We start from the raw sequence: 15,315 nt of genomic DNA, 5'->3' as shown, positions 1-15,315 counted from the left end.
ACGTTTACTATTTGGTGCACAATTATCATGAACCCAAACAAAAATATATTGGGAGTATATCTTTGATGCGCCATTTACTTAAATTCGGATGAAGAAATGTTAAAATGTTTTTAATATGGGCCCATGTTTCAAAAAAGCTTCATGAAAAGTCCCCCTTTTTAGTGGTCCAAATTGCAAACAAAGTACAGGTCGCATTTCTGATCCGAATGAGGCGATATAGTTTCGTCCGATCGAGTTAGATTTATATATAGTTCCCATATATATTATCGTCCGATGTTATGAAAATGGTGCACCAAAGTCCCTATATATCCTTTAAATTACACGAAATTTGGCAAAGCGTACTGAATTAAGTCTAGAATGATCTGTGTTAAGTTTCGTGAAAATCGGTTCAGATTTAGATATAGCTTCCATATATATTTTCGTCCGATTCAATGTAAATGGTGCGCCAAAGTCCTTAAATATCGTTCGATTTGCACGAAATTTGGCATACTCTACTGAATTGACTCTATAATGATGTGTGCTAAGTTTCGTGAAAATCGGTTCAGATATAGATATAGCTCCCATATATATTTTCATCCGATTTTATGTAAATGATGCACCAAAGTCCTTATATATCTTTTGATTTCCTCGAAATTTGGCATAGGGTACTGAATTAGGTCCAGATGATGTATGAGTTTTGTGAAAATCGGATCAGATTTATATATAGCTTCCATATATATTTTCGTCCGATTTAAGGAAAATGGGGCACCAAAGTCCATATATATTTTCCGTTATGCATAGCGTACGGAATTACTGATGTGTGCTAAGTTGCGTGAAAATCGGTTCAGATTTAGATATAGCTCCCATATATTCTTGTCCCATTTAATGTAAATTGTGCACTAAAGACACAAAGTTTGGCCGACTGGCACACAATTTTATAAAATGTACTGAAGTTGCTATAACCTTTCGTGTGTCAAGTTTTCTTGAAATCGGTTCAGCTCTTATATCTTGGACGATAGTACGTCCAAGTTTAAGCAAATGGTGCATTTAAGACCCATAGTTAGGCCGATTGACACAACGTACTGAAATTAATACGAGTGTAAATTAATCTCTGGTAAGTTTCCTTGAAATCGGTTCATATTTAGATATAGCATAGCTTCCACATATAATTTCTACCTATTCATGTTTATTGTACTCCAAATAATACATACATTTTAAACAGTGAAGCTTACCAAAGCGTGTGTAAAGTTTGCTTTAAATCTATTTACAAAATTTAGAATAGGTTAGAGAATGGCATGTGTTGGGATTCATGTTAGTCGGTGTACTTATAGATAAAGATCACATATTTAAGTTCGTTCAATTTCATGTCAATGTTCCTCCGAAAAGGCGACATTTGTTGGGATACATATGTAGAATATACCCAAAGTGGTGAAGGGTATCATATAGTCGGCCCAGTCCGACTTTACTACTGTATGTATGTTTGGTAAAATATTATGATGTGCAATCAATGAACCAAATCGTATCCCCCCTTTGTGCGGTAGGCATATTATAAAATTAATTTTCAGGAATACTTTGACCACATTGTGGGAGTGCACTATAGGTAATTTGGACTGTTTTTAGGCAAAAAGTAATTTTTTCAATTTTGGAAAATAATATATTTTTTGGTGGCAATAAAAAGAAAACATATCAAAATTTATGATTCTGTATGATTTTTTGCGTAAATGTGTCTTTAAAGCGGTGGAAATCGTTGCCAAACTCCACACTTTGAAAATAAAATTAAAGAAATAAAAATTTTTAAAAATTAAGGCTTATTTTAAAACGTTTGAAACCGCTTAATACAAATCATAAACATAAAAATTAAACATGGAGAGAATTGGCGGTGGTGTGTGCTGTTTATTAAATATATAATATTTGTTAATACGTTTGTGTAGCGATTCAAAGTTGACATAGTTGACTATAATAAAATAAATGTGTTTATTTTTTACACATAAGTCATTTTAGATAGACTTTTACTAAAATGTTTAAATTTGTCTGATCTTTTGACAACTGTAATATATAAATGAAAGCTTCCTAAATCGAGTCCAATACGTCTCAAATTGCGATTTTTTGCGTTTTTCAAGATATATCCGTTTTTTGTAGAGAACTTCAGAATAAAAAACAATACAATTTTCGATATTTGGTTCGATGAAAGAAATAAAAGCAAATAAACATATTGTTATTTACAACGTCCCCGCACGTAAACGTGGCAATAACAGCGAAAATGCGTCAACTTAAGAAAGGAAATTAGGTAATTTTGCATGCATTTGTCAAAATGGACCAAATGTCATAGGAAGATAGAACTTTTCCGCGAAAAAAAACGAATGTACTCGAATTTTGATTACAAAATAAATAACAAGACTCGTAAACCGCAAATAGGTTGTTGAAGTAAAGATTATGAGAAAAAATCTTAAAAGTGCAAAAGAGGAAATGGTGGGCTTGGGTTTCCCTTAGAATATAAACCACCAAAAATTGATTTTTTCAGCATTGATTAAAAATAAAAAAATACATACGAAAAAATGTTGTTCAGTATAACCAGGGTTTACTATAATCGTGTTCGACTGTAGTAAACTTGGTTTGATCTCACTTTTACATATTAATAACATCAAAGAGTAAAAATGGGTACTGAATTAATTACTATTAATGCATTCTGCAAAAACATACAACATTGTAATAATTATTTCTTTAAAAATCTAATCGCGGGGTCGAAATTTGTTTAACTTACTAACCTAATAGTTTTCAACCGTTTGTTGTGTTTAAGAAAACTAATGAAAATATCTGAAAAAGAATTAGCTTTGTTCGTTATATGTGTAGTTGCTTATAACCGTTGTTCGTTATATCCGGTTTCTACTGTGGAAATCTGCGTTTTATCTTTCTTGTACATATAAATCATTTAAAAAGTCAAAAAATCGTTTAACACCGCTGTTATTAATTTTTTCCTCAAAACAGGGCAAATTACCTATAGTGGAGTGGTACCAAAAGGTGTGGACCGACCTTTGAACTTGATTTAAGTGTTGAAGAAAAATTACGATGTGCAAAGTTGGTCAGCCAGACGGACTGACAATTGTAAATCGACTTCAAATTGTCTTGAACGGATTTAATCCATAAAAACATTGGGTTTAAATCCTATATCTCTCTAAGGCACATTTTTTCATAGATTTAAGACTGAGGGTAAAACAGCGAAAACATTTCCTGGTCCAGAAGTTTTAAGACATATTTTTCATATTATTCTTTATTCTTGTAGCGAACTACGGATATATCGAACATTTTTATAACGAACAATTTATTTATTTTTAGGTTTTCGTTTATTTTAATTTGGTTATAACGAACTTTACTGCGTAAGTTAATTAATACGTTAACGCTAGCAATTTTTACATAAAAAATATTGCCAAAAACGACATAAAATCTACCAGTTTTTCTACTGAATATTTTTGTTTGCTAAGCCGCTATTTGCCTTACTTTGGATAAAACGAACTTCTTCTATAACGAACTCATTTGCTTGTTCCTTACTTGTTCGTTATAACCGTACTTTCCTGTATTTGTATTTGGTAAAACAACCATAAAACAGTACCACCCAATTTAATGCATTTTAGAGGTTTTTGGGCACATTTTCAATTTAAATTTTTTCTTTTAGCTTCCGTAAAGCGGTTTTAAAGATCTCCTCACGAGTTAGGGATAACAATTTCTAAGTTCAACAGCTGTTTATATATGTATATTTCTTATTTTATTAAATCCAATTGATTTTTTAAATTATTTTATGCAAAAATGTACATTCTGGGTATGATTGATTTCCTTTAATCAATCAATGTTTTCGCATTTTCTGTACCTATTAAATTGATCGTCAGTGTTATTTTTGCAACAAAGAAATACCATTTCTTTACTAGGTATTTAAGGTCTGTCATTATGTATACTTCCATTTATCGAATAAATAAAAAACAATAACAAGACATTGTGCTGCTGACATTGTGGACGGAGCAACAATTCCTTATCTGACAACTGATAACAAACAGAACTTATAATCCACATTTCTACACACATTAGTCTATGTCCGGACACAAGTAAATGAGTTAGAACACAACAGTTGATTAAATTCAGTTCTCAATACTCAATCGAAAAGTGCGGATCCGTCCCGGTTGTAAAAATAAGAAAACGAACAAATACCGATTTGTATTTTCTTTATTTTGTTCATCTCTCTGCCACCGAACACAATAAAAAATGGGTTGTGGCGAATCAACATTAAAGTTTACTTTATTTGTATTGAATATTTTATGTTTTGTGAGTGTTTAATTGCTTTTTTATTGCTAACAGAAATTATGTAAGAAAGTGTAACAAAAGGTGTAAAGAAGTGAAATGAAAAAGTAAACACACAATAAACAGAAAATTAATATATATTGATAAATAAATAAATATTGAAAATAATAAAGCTTATTGGGAGCTATTGATATTTATGAAAACTATGATTGAACATTCTTATCTAATGAGCTTTTCACTAAAATATAAAATAATAATTACGCGGTGATATTTATTAAAATCACAAAATGTGAAAATAAAGCAAGTGAATGAAACTCATAAAAAATAATGGCACAATATTTATTAATATGTGATTGAAAAAAATCTGACGTTGAAGATACCCTAACCAAACATTTACCAAAAAGTGTATCGATGTAGAATATCTTCGAAATTGGTTGGATAAAAAATAAGCGCTCTATAAATCAGAAATCAATCTCTCATACATATAGTCTAAATCGAGGGAAACTTCTTTGTCTAAACTTTGAGCGTCGAAATATTTATACCAAAATATGATCATGTCCAAATATGGGTATCTACTATTTCCAACATAAATAATAATGTTGCACATAATTTGTTACTCAAACTTAACAAGTAAAACCGTAAGGAAAGTAGTAAAGTCGGACGGGTTCGACATATTAATAATCGTCGCATTTTTGAAGGACCATTGACATTGACCAACCACATGTCATTCTGCAAGCTATGCTAAATTTCATTCATTTACAATGGAACAAAATAATCGATTTGAAACAAACTTGACACACGCTATTTGGTTTGTGGCAGAACAGCACACTGTGCAAAATTTCGTGTAAATCTTACAAACGAGATAAAAACCCATATTGGTGCACAATATATGGGTTTTTATCTTAATCCGCTGAAACTATTTCAACAAAATTTGACAATTCACTGACTTTAGTGCGTTCTGCAATATTTTGTGTCAATCGGCCAATTGGTTCAACATTTGCTTAAAGTCGGACTATAATATATATGGGAGCTATATCTAGATTTGAACTGATTTCAACAAAACAAGACGCACGTTTGACTATACTAATATCGGTACGTTTTGGAAAATGTTTCTGCCAATCGGCAAAATTATGGGTCTTTGGTACACCATTTACTTAAAATCGCGCGAAAATATATATCAGAGCTATATTCCCCGTAGGGTTCGTCCTTGGGCTCAATAAGTGGGCTGTGCCAAATTCTGTACTTTGCTCACAAGAATCCTCAAAAAACCAAAAATTTAAGGAGACGCCTACCATTGTTGAAGAAGATGAAAAAATTGACAAAATATTGTTATTCTTTTTAATTAAAGAAGAGTCCTTCTTTTCGACGGCCAAAATGCCTAAAAACATGTTGGAAAATAGTGAAGACCTTCACCGATTGATTTTTTTATGGTTCTTACGATAGCTAAGTAGTTCCAGAATAAAGCATACAAATTTGAAACCCATTGGATTAAGAGAAAAATGCGTATAAAGTTTGCCGTCACTTGATGCTGCCACAATAAATGGGCTATATCTTCAATGATGCATTTTTGAGACATTTGAAGGCTCATTTTATATAAAAAACGATTTTTTAAATCCAATTACATTGGAGAACAAGTCGGTACGATTAATGCTATGTATTCCTAAAACGGCTTCTAACTCCAGTTTCAAAAAGGCTACGACCTGTACAGGTCCTGTACAGGAGTTAGATGAGCAGGTTTGGCTGGCCAGTTGAAGGACAGATATTATGCCATGAATTCGTGCCCAATACAAATTGGGACGGATACAGCATCCAGAACTCAATTGTTTCAACACCACTCTAGTTTGTCTCGATAGCTGCTGCTATCGGTGGTGGTTTTTCTCCGAGGATTGTAGTCATTCTAGTATTCTCGAATTGCTTGTAAATAAAATTCAATCTGCTTGATAAGCCTGTCGATCTAGAGGCTCTCTTTTGTACATCTACACCTTTCTCTCCAGGTCATGAATATCCTTCCTGACATACCTGAGTGGAGAATTTCTATACATAAAGTGAAGGTTCAGATTGCTGTTTTTTGTGTTTTGAATATCTGCTTGCTCATTTTAGTCGAAAGATTTGCTGCTAAATCAGAACCGAATTTCATCCAGATAGTTGTAAAATTCATCCCAAAAAATACTAGGAAAAAACCTGGGTACCATTACATTGAGCATGGTTAGTTAATTCTGGTCATGGTATTGTGGTGCATAGGTCGAATATGAACAAACCCGTTCACGAAAGATATAAGAATAATGATATGGCATGACAACAAAATATTTTGTCTAAAAAAAAATAATAATATCTTAAAGAACAGTGGCGGTGTCTGACAAAGTTGCTATAAATAATAATTATATGATAAACGGTGGTATTAATATATTTATATTTTGATAAAACAAAGTAAATATCTGATAAACAAAATGGAAATTATGTCAGCACAAGGTAATTAGTATTTACACTTCACTTTTTTCTTTTGGCAATGAAACTTTAAAAGCTTTCTATTGTGATCAATACAGTCAAGAACAATCGTTTATGTGCATGATTATTAATGTTTAATTCTAAATGTAAAACTTATAAAATTTTTGGTGGTTGAGACGAGAATTAAACATACATATGTCGTCCATCGATTGGTTCGCAAGGTTGATTAGCTATATATATATAGTTCCCCACTCCATGAGGAACTACATTGTACCGTCTGGACTTAAACTGTAATAAAAAATTGGCGGGATTAAAATATAGGGGACGGTTATTTTAAACCTCTACAAACCTTAGAGTACTGAAATTTAGAGGACAAAGTTATATGAGGCTATAACTTAGGGGGGCACAATATTGATTATCACTGGTAGGAAATACCGAAAATCTGGAGGTAACATTATATAGCGGCTATGACTAAATATGGACCGATATATTCGATATTTTCAAATCTGATCTTTTAGTTTTATATCACCATTGTCGATATTTTTGGTAACTAATATAGCTCATCTTCGGACCTAGTCTTATACTTTTACATCTCGATATCCTCTGAAGGTAGTACGATTACAACAGATATGTAAACAGTTGGAAATGGCAAAATTGTCATAGAATTCTAAGCATTGTATTAACTGACAATTTCGAGTACAGAACATTGCGCTCAAAAACCCCAACATACTGAAAATGTTGGGTTGCCGTTATATAGGGGCTACCCATAAAATTGGATCAATGTTGATAGTTGTTGTCGAAAAGATTTGGTACCCATTTAAAACTCAGCATACCAATTTACAACCAATTCGATCAACATATTTGTCCAAAATCCTCCAGATCCAAATATTTGAGGGGGTGTTGTTATATAGTAGTAATATATATATATATATATATATATATCTATCACTCTCAGAAAAAAATCCTTCGAGTGTTGTATTAAATATTATTGGGATTTGTTTAACATCCTCTTAACAATTAATTATTTCACTCAAATCCTCATTAATAATTGTAAATGATCTCTTTCGAATTTTGCAAATTGTTTTCAGATACTTGGCGTCTTAACATTATCAGCATGCGTTTTTGCCCTAATCGAATTTGAATTCAGTGAAGCAGTTAAAATACCCTGCATCGTGAGCAGTGTCTTGAGTTGCATTTTATTCCTAAATAGCATTTTGGGTTGCTGTGGCGCCCAAAACAAATCGGTGCGATTAACATGGGCTGTAAGTATAACTTCTCATAAATAATGCGGATAATATCTATTAATTTATGAATTTTGAAATTTGCAGTATTCCGTAATTATGTTGCTGCTGATGGTAACACAAATCGCTGTGATATTTATTCAACCCATTAATTTCAATAATGTGTCCACCGAAGTAATTGAAAAGGCATGGAATGTAACGGATATCCAAAAGGACTATTTGATGACATCGTATGAAATAAAGGTGGGTCAAATCTTATAAATTTCAAAAATCTACTCTTGTATCTAAATTGTATATGAGTCCAAATCTTAATAGATTTAAAATGTCTTACCCGAAGTATGTCTTCGACTATCATTCTATACACATTTTTAAGAAAGAAATAATTTCTAAAAATATTCACCACTATATCGTAAATAGTGTATGTAGTTATACAACAATAAATTTTTTCAACTACAATATGTCTTACCATTTCTCTCTATAATTTTTTTTCTAAAAACTCATTGTAGTACGAATGTTGCGGAAAATTTGGACCAACCGATTATTCAGAGCTGAATGTTACGATACCCCTCAGTTGTTACAGAAATCACAATAATCGGATCGAAACAAATCTCTTCGAAAGCGGTTGTATTGACAAACTCAATGCTATGTTTACATCGAATCAACGTATTGAAGAAATCAGTGATTGGACTTTGGCTGGTCTAGAGGTAAGTTAATTTATAGAATAACATACCGATTTTATTTAAATACATTATATTTTCGTTTATAGGGAATATCTTCACTGATTGGTGGAATGCTGGCAATCACGTTACAAAATATCGAAAGAAGAAAATTTTACCACTGAGTAGTTAGTACAAATATGTGTGTGTTAAATTTAGTCACTAACATGTAATTTAATTTATTTTCAAAATACATTCAATGATATTTAGAGCAATGCAATTCAAATAATAAAAAACAACAACAGGTACATAAAAATATTGTATATATTAAATATTCATTTAGAATTGTGTAAACTTTGTACTGAGCAATAAAACAGTATTATAACTACGATTTAATGTATACAATTTATTCGAAAGTTTTAAGCCGTGTGTATCCATTCAATCATTTAATTAATATATCTCCCACGGCCCAGAAATTGTTTTTCCATGAGAAATAAATTCCGAACTTGAGTGCCTAGAATATGCCAAAAAAATTAATACTTTTAATCAGGGACCGAAAATAACAGTTATTTTTTAAAATGCGAAACTGTTAAAAATGATTGTTATTTTTGCCGTTGACACTTTTAGGGATTTTTATTTTTTTCCGTCAAAAATAAAAATCATTGCAGGAGTTTTATTGTTTCCGTCAGAAAATAAAACTCTTTTTACGTAAATAAGATTATACAACTTGTACTCAGTTTTAAAATTACAATTTAATTGATCAAGATCAAAGGTAAAAAATATTTGTTATAAAATTTTAAAAATAGTTTAATGTATAAAATTAAGAATATTAATTAAAGAATCCCTGACTATTAGGTCAATGGTAATATAACTGGTACCAAACTCTATATTTTTGACGGGGAAAATTCTCAATAGAGTTTTATTTTTGACGGAAACAATAAAATTCTCTAAAAGAGTTTTATTTAAATAATAAGCTAATAAAAATCCGTTAAAGAATTTTATTTTTGACATTTTTCCGTCAACAATCATTTTTAACAGTTAAAAATCAACGTTTATTTATTCCGTAAAAAATAAATAATTAAAATGGATTGTTTTATTTATGGCACAAAATAACTGTTACTTTTTAACTAATTTAATATTACTTATAACCGTTACGGTCCCTGCTCTTAATTATTCGTAATTTATTATCATTGGTTAGTTATATATGAGCGCCTAAAGGCATGCAATAGAAAAATAGCTATGGATATGCTTTACTATTCGCCACAAGATGGCGCTTTATACAAATAGAATTTATGCAAGCCATTCACAATAATGGGGAAAATTACAATTATTGTTATTATATTCACCACCAATATAAGAAACGGATTACTCTATTCAAACAATAGCTTTTATCATAATAATGTGTATTATCTTCATTTAGTTGCGAAATCGAGCTCAATTTACCTCGATTTACCATACAAAATTAAATACACTTAATATCTAAATTTGATCAAAATCCTATGCTAAACCGACAACTCTTTCGACCTTAAGTAAGCTTTAAAATCAATTAATATTTAAATTAACTCCCTAAGAGTATGTTTATATTGTACTGGATTTAATAAATTCAGTCATTTTATAAGTACAGTACAGGTCTAAATTATCAATTCCATAGTATAAATATGAAATAAATCCTCATAGAGTAGGTTATCCCGGGATAAAATAGTTATAGCGTAAATGCCGTTTAACAAACATATATCAGCTGCTGAAAAATGCAATCTTTTTAATTTATGGAAGGCAAATTTAGGAAAATATTACGTTATACATGTCCGTCCGCATGTCTATATATTTTTATTCAACATAACACAACGCGACCATTTTGTTTAATCCTTAAGTTCCCTTTGTCTTTGATAGTTCCGTGTAATTGTTAGTCCATTCATCCCATGGGATTTGATATAATTTTCTGTCCCCGTCTTTGATATATACCTGAGACTGAATACTGCATCTGTGTTCGCATAAATTCCAATATGCGATAGATTAATGATTTATTTTTGGATTAATTTCATTTGCAAAGTAGTTATGGGATGTAAGTATAATCGTCTTTTCAATATCATATTCCACGAAGATATCTATTGCTATATTTATGGAATAAGAGAAATAATTTTCAATCAATTTTGAAAACGAAGTTATGATCGCATGAGATGTTGCATACTGCATAGCCGGTGGAGGTAGTGCCGACTGAGGAATCTGTTGCCCAGATTGAAGAGCCTGGCTGGTTATTTTTGGCGATTCCAAGATTTGCAATAAAATTCTTCGATTTTGATGAAGTCATTGATTGATCTGGTTTTAGCAGTGGGAGTTGAAGTGAACCTTCCATAAGTGGATTTATGCAATATTTTGAATTTTATTAGTTCCTTCGTTGTTCTGGTGGTAAGCAAAGAGCTATATATATATACATATATGATATATACTGGAGTGGGCGGGGATTTACTCTGTTTTTGACTGTGGTTATAATTTTCTAGAGCATATAACCAGACATCACAATCTCATATTAGTCTCTGAGGGTTAGACTGCTTTTGATGTTCCTCCCTAGAAACTGGATCATATTTACGTCCTTCACTCCTTTAGCCACATACATTATGGCGGTTTTCACTAGTTTTGTTTGAGATTTAGTTTTTGTTGTAGATTGAAATTAGCGACATCAAAGCCTTTTTTAAAGGATAATAGAATGAAGTCTTCAGCAAATTGGAATGTGAAACTATTCTCGTCAGCAATTCCATGAGGTCCTAATATGTATATTTGTTAAACAGTGTGGGGCTTAAACAACTTCGTTGAGGGAGCCCATTATATATAGCATTTCCACATTAAATGAAACCTTTTACAAATTAAATGAACCCTTTTCCAAATTAAATTCTGTACTTTGCTCACAAGAATCCTCAAAAAACCAAAAATTTAAGGAGACGCCTACCATTGTTGAAGAAGATGAAAAAATTGACAAAATATTGTTATTCTTTTTAATTAAAGAAGAGTCCTTCTTTTCGACGGCCAAAATGCCTAAAAACATGTTGGAAAATAGTGAAGACCTTCACCGATTGATTTTTTTATGGTTCTTACGATAGCTAAGTAGTTCCAGAATAAAGCATACAAATTTGAAACCCATTGGATTAAGAGAAAAATGCGTATAAAGTTTGCCGTCACTTGATGCTGCCACAATAAATGGGCTATATCTTCAATGATGCATTTTTGAGACATTTGAAGGCTCATTTTATATAAAAAACGATTTTTTAAATCCAATTACATTGGAGAACAAGTCGGTACGATTAATGCTATGTATTCCTAAAACGGCTTCTAACTCCAGTTTCAAAAAGGCTACGACCTGTACAGGTCCTGTACAGGAGTTAGATGAGCAGGTTTGGCTGGCCAGTTGAAGGACAGATATTATGCCATGAATTCGTGCCCAATACAAATTGGGACGGATACAGCATCCAGAACTCAATTGTTTCAACACCACTCTAGTTTGTCTCGATAGCTGCTGCTATCGGTGGTGGTTTTTCTCCGAGGATTGTAGTCATTCTAGTATTCTCGAATTGCTTGTAAATAAAATTCAATCTGCTTGATAAGCCTGTCGATCTAGAGGCTCTCTTTTGTACATCTACACCTTTCTCTCCAGGTCATGAATATCCTTCCTGACATACCTGAGTGGAGAATTTCTATACATAAAGTGAAGGTTCAGATTGCTGTTTTTTGTGTTTTGAATATCTGCTTGCTCATTTTAGTCGAAAGATTTGCTGCTAAATCAGAACCGAATTTCATCCAGATAGTTGTAAAATTCATCCCAAAAAATACTAGGAAAAAACCTGGGTACCATTACATTGAGCATGGTTAGTTAATTCTGGTCATGGTATTGTGGTGCATAGGTCGAATATGAACAAACCCGTTCACGAAAGATATAAGAATAATGATATGGCATGACAACAAAATATTTTGTCTAAAAAAAAATAATAATATCTTAAAGAACAGTGGCGGTGTCTGACAAAGTTGCTATAAATAATAATTATATGATAAACGGTGGTATTAATATATTTATATTTTGATAAAACAAAGTAAATATCTGATAAACAAAATGGAAATTATGTCAGCACAAGGTAATTAGTATTTACACTTCACTTTTTTCTTTTGGCAATGAAACTTTAAAAGCTTTCTATTGTGATCAATACAGTCAAGAACAATCGTTTATGTGCATGATTATTAATGTTTAATTCTAAATGTAAAACTTATAAAATTTTTGGTGGTTGAGACGAGAATTAAACATACATATGTCGTCCATCGATTGGTTCGCAAGGTTGATTAGCTATATATATATAGTTCCCCACTCCATGAGGAACTACATTGTACCGTCTGGACTTAAACTGTAATAAAAAATTGGCGGGATTAAAATATAGGGGACGGTTATTTTAAACCTCTACAAACCTTAGAGTACTGAAATTTAGAGGACAAAGTTATATGAGGCTATAACTTAGGGGGGCACAATATTGATTATCACTGGTAGGAAATACCGAAAATCTGGAGGTAACATTATATAGCGGCTATGACTAAATATGGACCGATATATTCGATATTTTCAAATCTGATCTTTTAGTTTTATATCACCATTGTCGATATTTTTGGTAACTAATATAGCTCATCTTCGGACCTAGTCTTATACTTTTACATCTCGATATCCTCTGAAGGTAGTACGATTACAACAGATATGTAAACAGTTGGAAATGGCAAAATTGTCATAGAATTCTAAGCATTGTATTAACTGACAATTTCGAGTACAGAACATTGCGCTCAAAAACCCCAACATACTGAAAATGTTGGGTTGCCGTTATATAGGGGCTACCCATAAAATTGGATCAATGTTGATAGTTGTTGTCGAAAAGATTTGGTACCCATTTAAAACTCAGCATACCAATTTACAACCAATTCGATCAACATATTTGTCCAAAATCCTCCAGATCCAAATATTTGAGGGGGTGTTGTTATATAGTAGTAATATATATATATATATATATCTATCACTCTCAGAAAAAAATCCTTCGAGTGTTGTATTAAATATTATTGGGATTTGTTTAACATCCTCTTAACAATTAATTATTTCACTCAAATCCTCATTAATAATTGTAAATGATCTCTTTCGAATTTTGCAAATTGTTTTCAGATACTTGGCGTCTTAACATTATCAGCATGCGTTTTTGCCCTAATCGAATTTGAATTCAGTGAAGCAGTTAAAATACCCTGCATCGTGAGCAGTGTCTTGAGTTGCATTTTATTCCTAAATAGCATTTTGGGTTGCTGTGGCGCCCAAAACAAATCGGTGCGATTAACATGGGCTGTAAGTATAACTTCTCATAAATAATGCGGATAATATCTATTAATTTATGAATTTTGAAATTTGCAGTATTCCGTAATTATGTTGCTGCTGATGGTAACACAAATCGCTGTGATATTTATTCAACCCATTAATTTCAATAATGTGTCCACCGAAGTAATTGAAAAGGCATGGAATGTAACGGATATCCAAAAGGACTATTTGATGACATCGTATGAAATAAAGGTGGGTCAAATCTTATAAATTTCAAAAATCTACTCTTGTATCTAAATTGTATATGAGTCCAAATCTTAATAGATTTAAAATGTCTTACCCGAAGTATGTCTTCGACTATCATTCTATACACATTTTTAAGAAAGAAATAATTTCTAAAAATATTCACCACTATATCGTAAATAGTGTATGTAGTTATACAACAATAAATTTTTTCAACTACAATATGTCTTACCATTTCTCTCTATAATTTTTTTTCTAAAAACTCATTGTAGTACGAATGTTGCGGAAAATTTGGACCAACCGATTATTCAGAGCTGAATGTTACGATACCCCTCAGTTGTTACAGAAATCACAATAATCGGATCGAAACAAATCTCTTCGAAAGCGGTTGTATTGACAAACTCAATGCTATGTTTACATCGAATCAACGTATTGAAGAAATCAGTGATTGGACTTTGGCTGGTCTAGAGGTAAGTTAATTTATAGAATAACATACCGATTTTATTTAAATACATTATATTTTCGTTTATAGGGAATATCTTCACTGATTGGTGGAATGCTGGCAATCACGTTACAAAATATCGAAAGAAGAAAATTTTACCACTGAGTAGTTAGTACAAATATGTGTGTGTTAAATTTAGTCACTAACATGTAATTTAATTTATTTTCAAAATACATTCAATGATATTTAGAGCAATGCAATTCAAATAATAAAAAACAACAACAGGTACATAAAAATATTGTATATATTAAATATTCATTTAGAATTGTGTAAACTTTGTACTGAGCAATAAAACAGTATTATAACTACGATTTAATGTATACAATTTATTCGAAAGTTTTAAGCCGTGTGTATCCATTCAATCATTTAATTAATATATCTCCCACGGCCCAGAAATTGTTTTTCCATGAGAAATAAATTCCGAACTTGAGTGCCTAGAATATGCCAAAAAAATTAATACTTTTAATCAGGGACCGAAAATAACAGTTATTTTTTAAAATGCGAAACTGTTAAAAATGATTGTTATTTTTGCCGTTGACACTTTTAGGGATTTTTATTTTTTTCCGTCAAAAATAAAAATCATTGCAGGAGTTTTATTGTTTCCGTCAGAAAATAAAACTCTTTTTACGTAAATAAGAT

The 15,315-nt window shown here is 31.5% G+C and overlaps 2 protein-coding genes across 2 annotated transcripts; both read left to right on the top strand.

Annotated features, from left to right (window-relative positions):
* Positions 1–7,795: 7,795 nt before the first annotated feature.
* On the top strand, positions 7,796–8,804 carry LOC133331395 (protein late bloomer-like). The gene is made up of 4 exons (XM_061539790.1): positions 7,796–7,973; positions 8,040–8,195; positions 8,459–8,656; positions 8,719–8,804. Exons 2-4 carry the CDS (start codon positions 8,052–8,054, stop codon positions 8,791–8,793), a joined length of 417 nt encoding a protein of 138 aa, XP_061395774.1. The 5' UTR covers positions 7,796–7,973; positions 8,040–8,051; the 3' UTR covers positions 8,794–8,804.
* Positions 8,805–13,781: 4,977 nt separating this feature from the next.
* On the top strand, positions 13,782–14,792 carry LOC133331400 (protein late bloomer-like; the record flags this gene model as incomplete). Its single annotated transcript, XM_061539793.1, has 4 exons — positions 13,782–13,961; positions 14,028–14,183; positions 14,447–14,644; positions 14,707–14,792. Coding segments are annotated over 4 exons (609 nt in total), but the record flags the coding sequence as incomplete, so codon positions are not given.
* Positions 14,793–15,315: the final 523 nt, after the last annotated feature.

Source organism: Musca vetustissima, unplaced genomic scaffold (assembly GCF_032173495.1).
Source record: "Musca vetustissima isolate MV318-11 ecotype Yass unplaced genomic scaffold, APGP_CSIRO_Mvet_v1 utg2694, whole genome shotgun sequence".
NCBI classification, from domain to species: Eukaryota; Metazoa; Arthropoda; class Insecta; order Diptera; family Muscidae; genus Musca; species Musca vetustissima.
The sequence above is the reverse complement of the archived record's forward strand: the minus strand, read 5'-3'. Positions and strand labels throughout refer to the sequence as shown.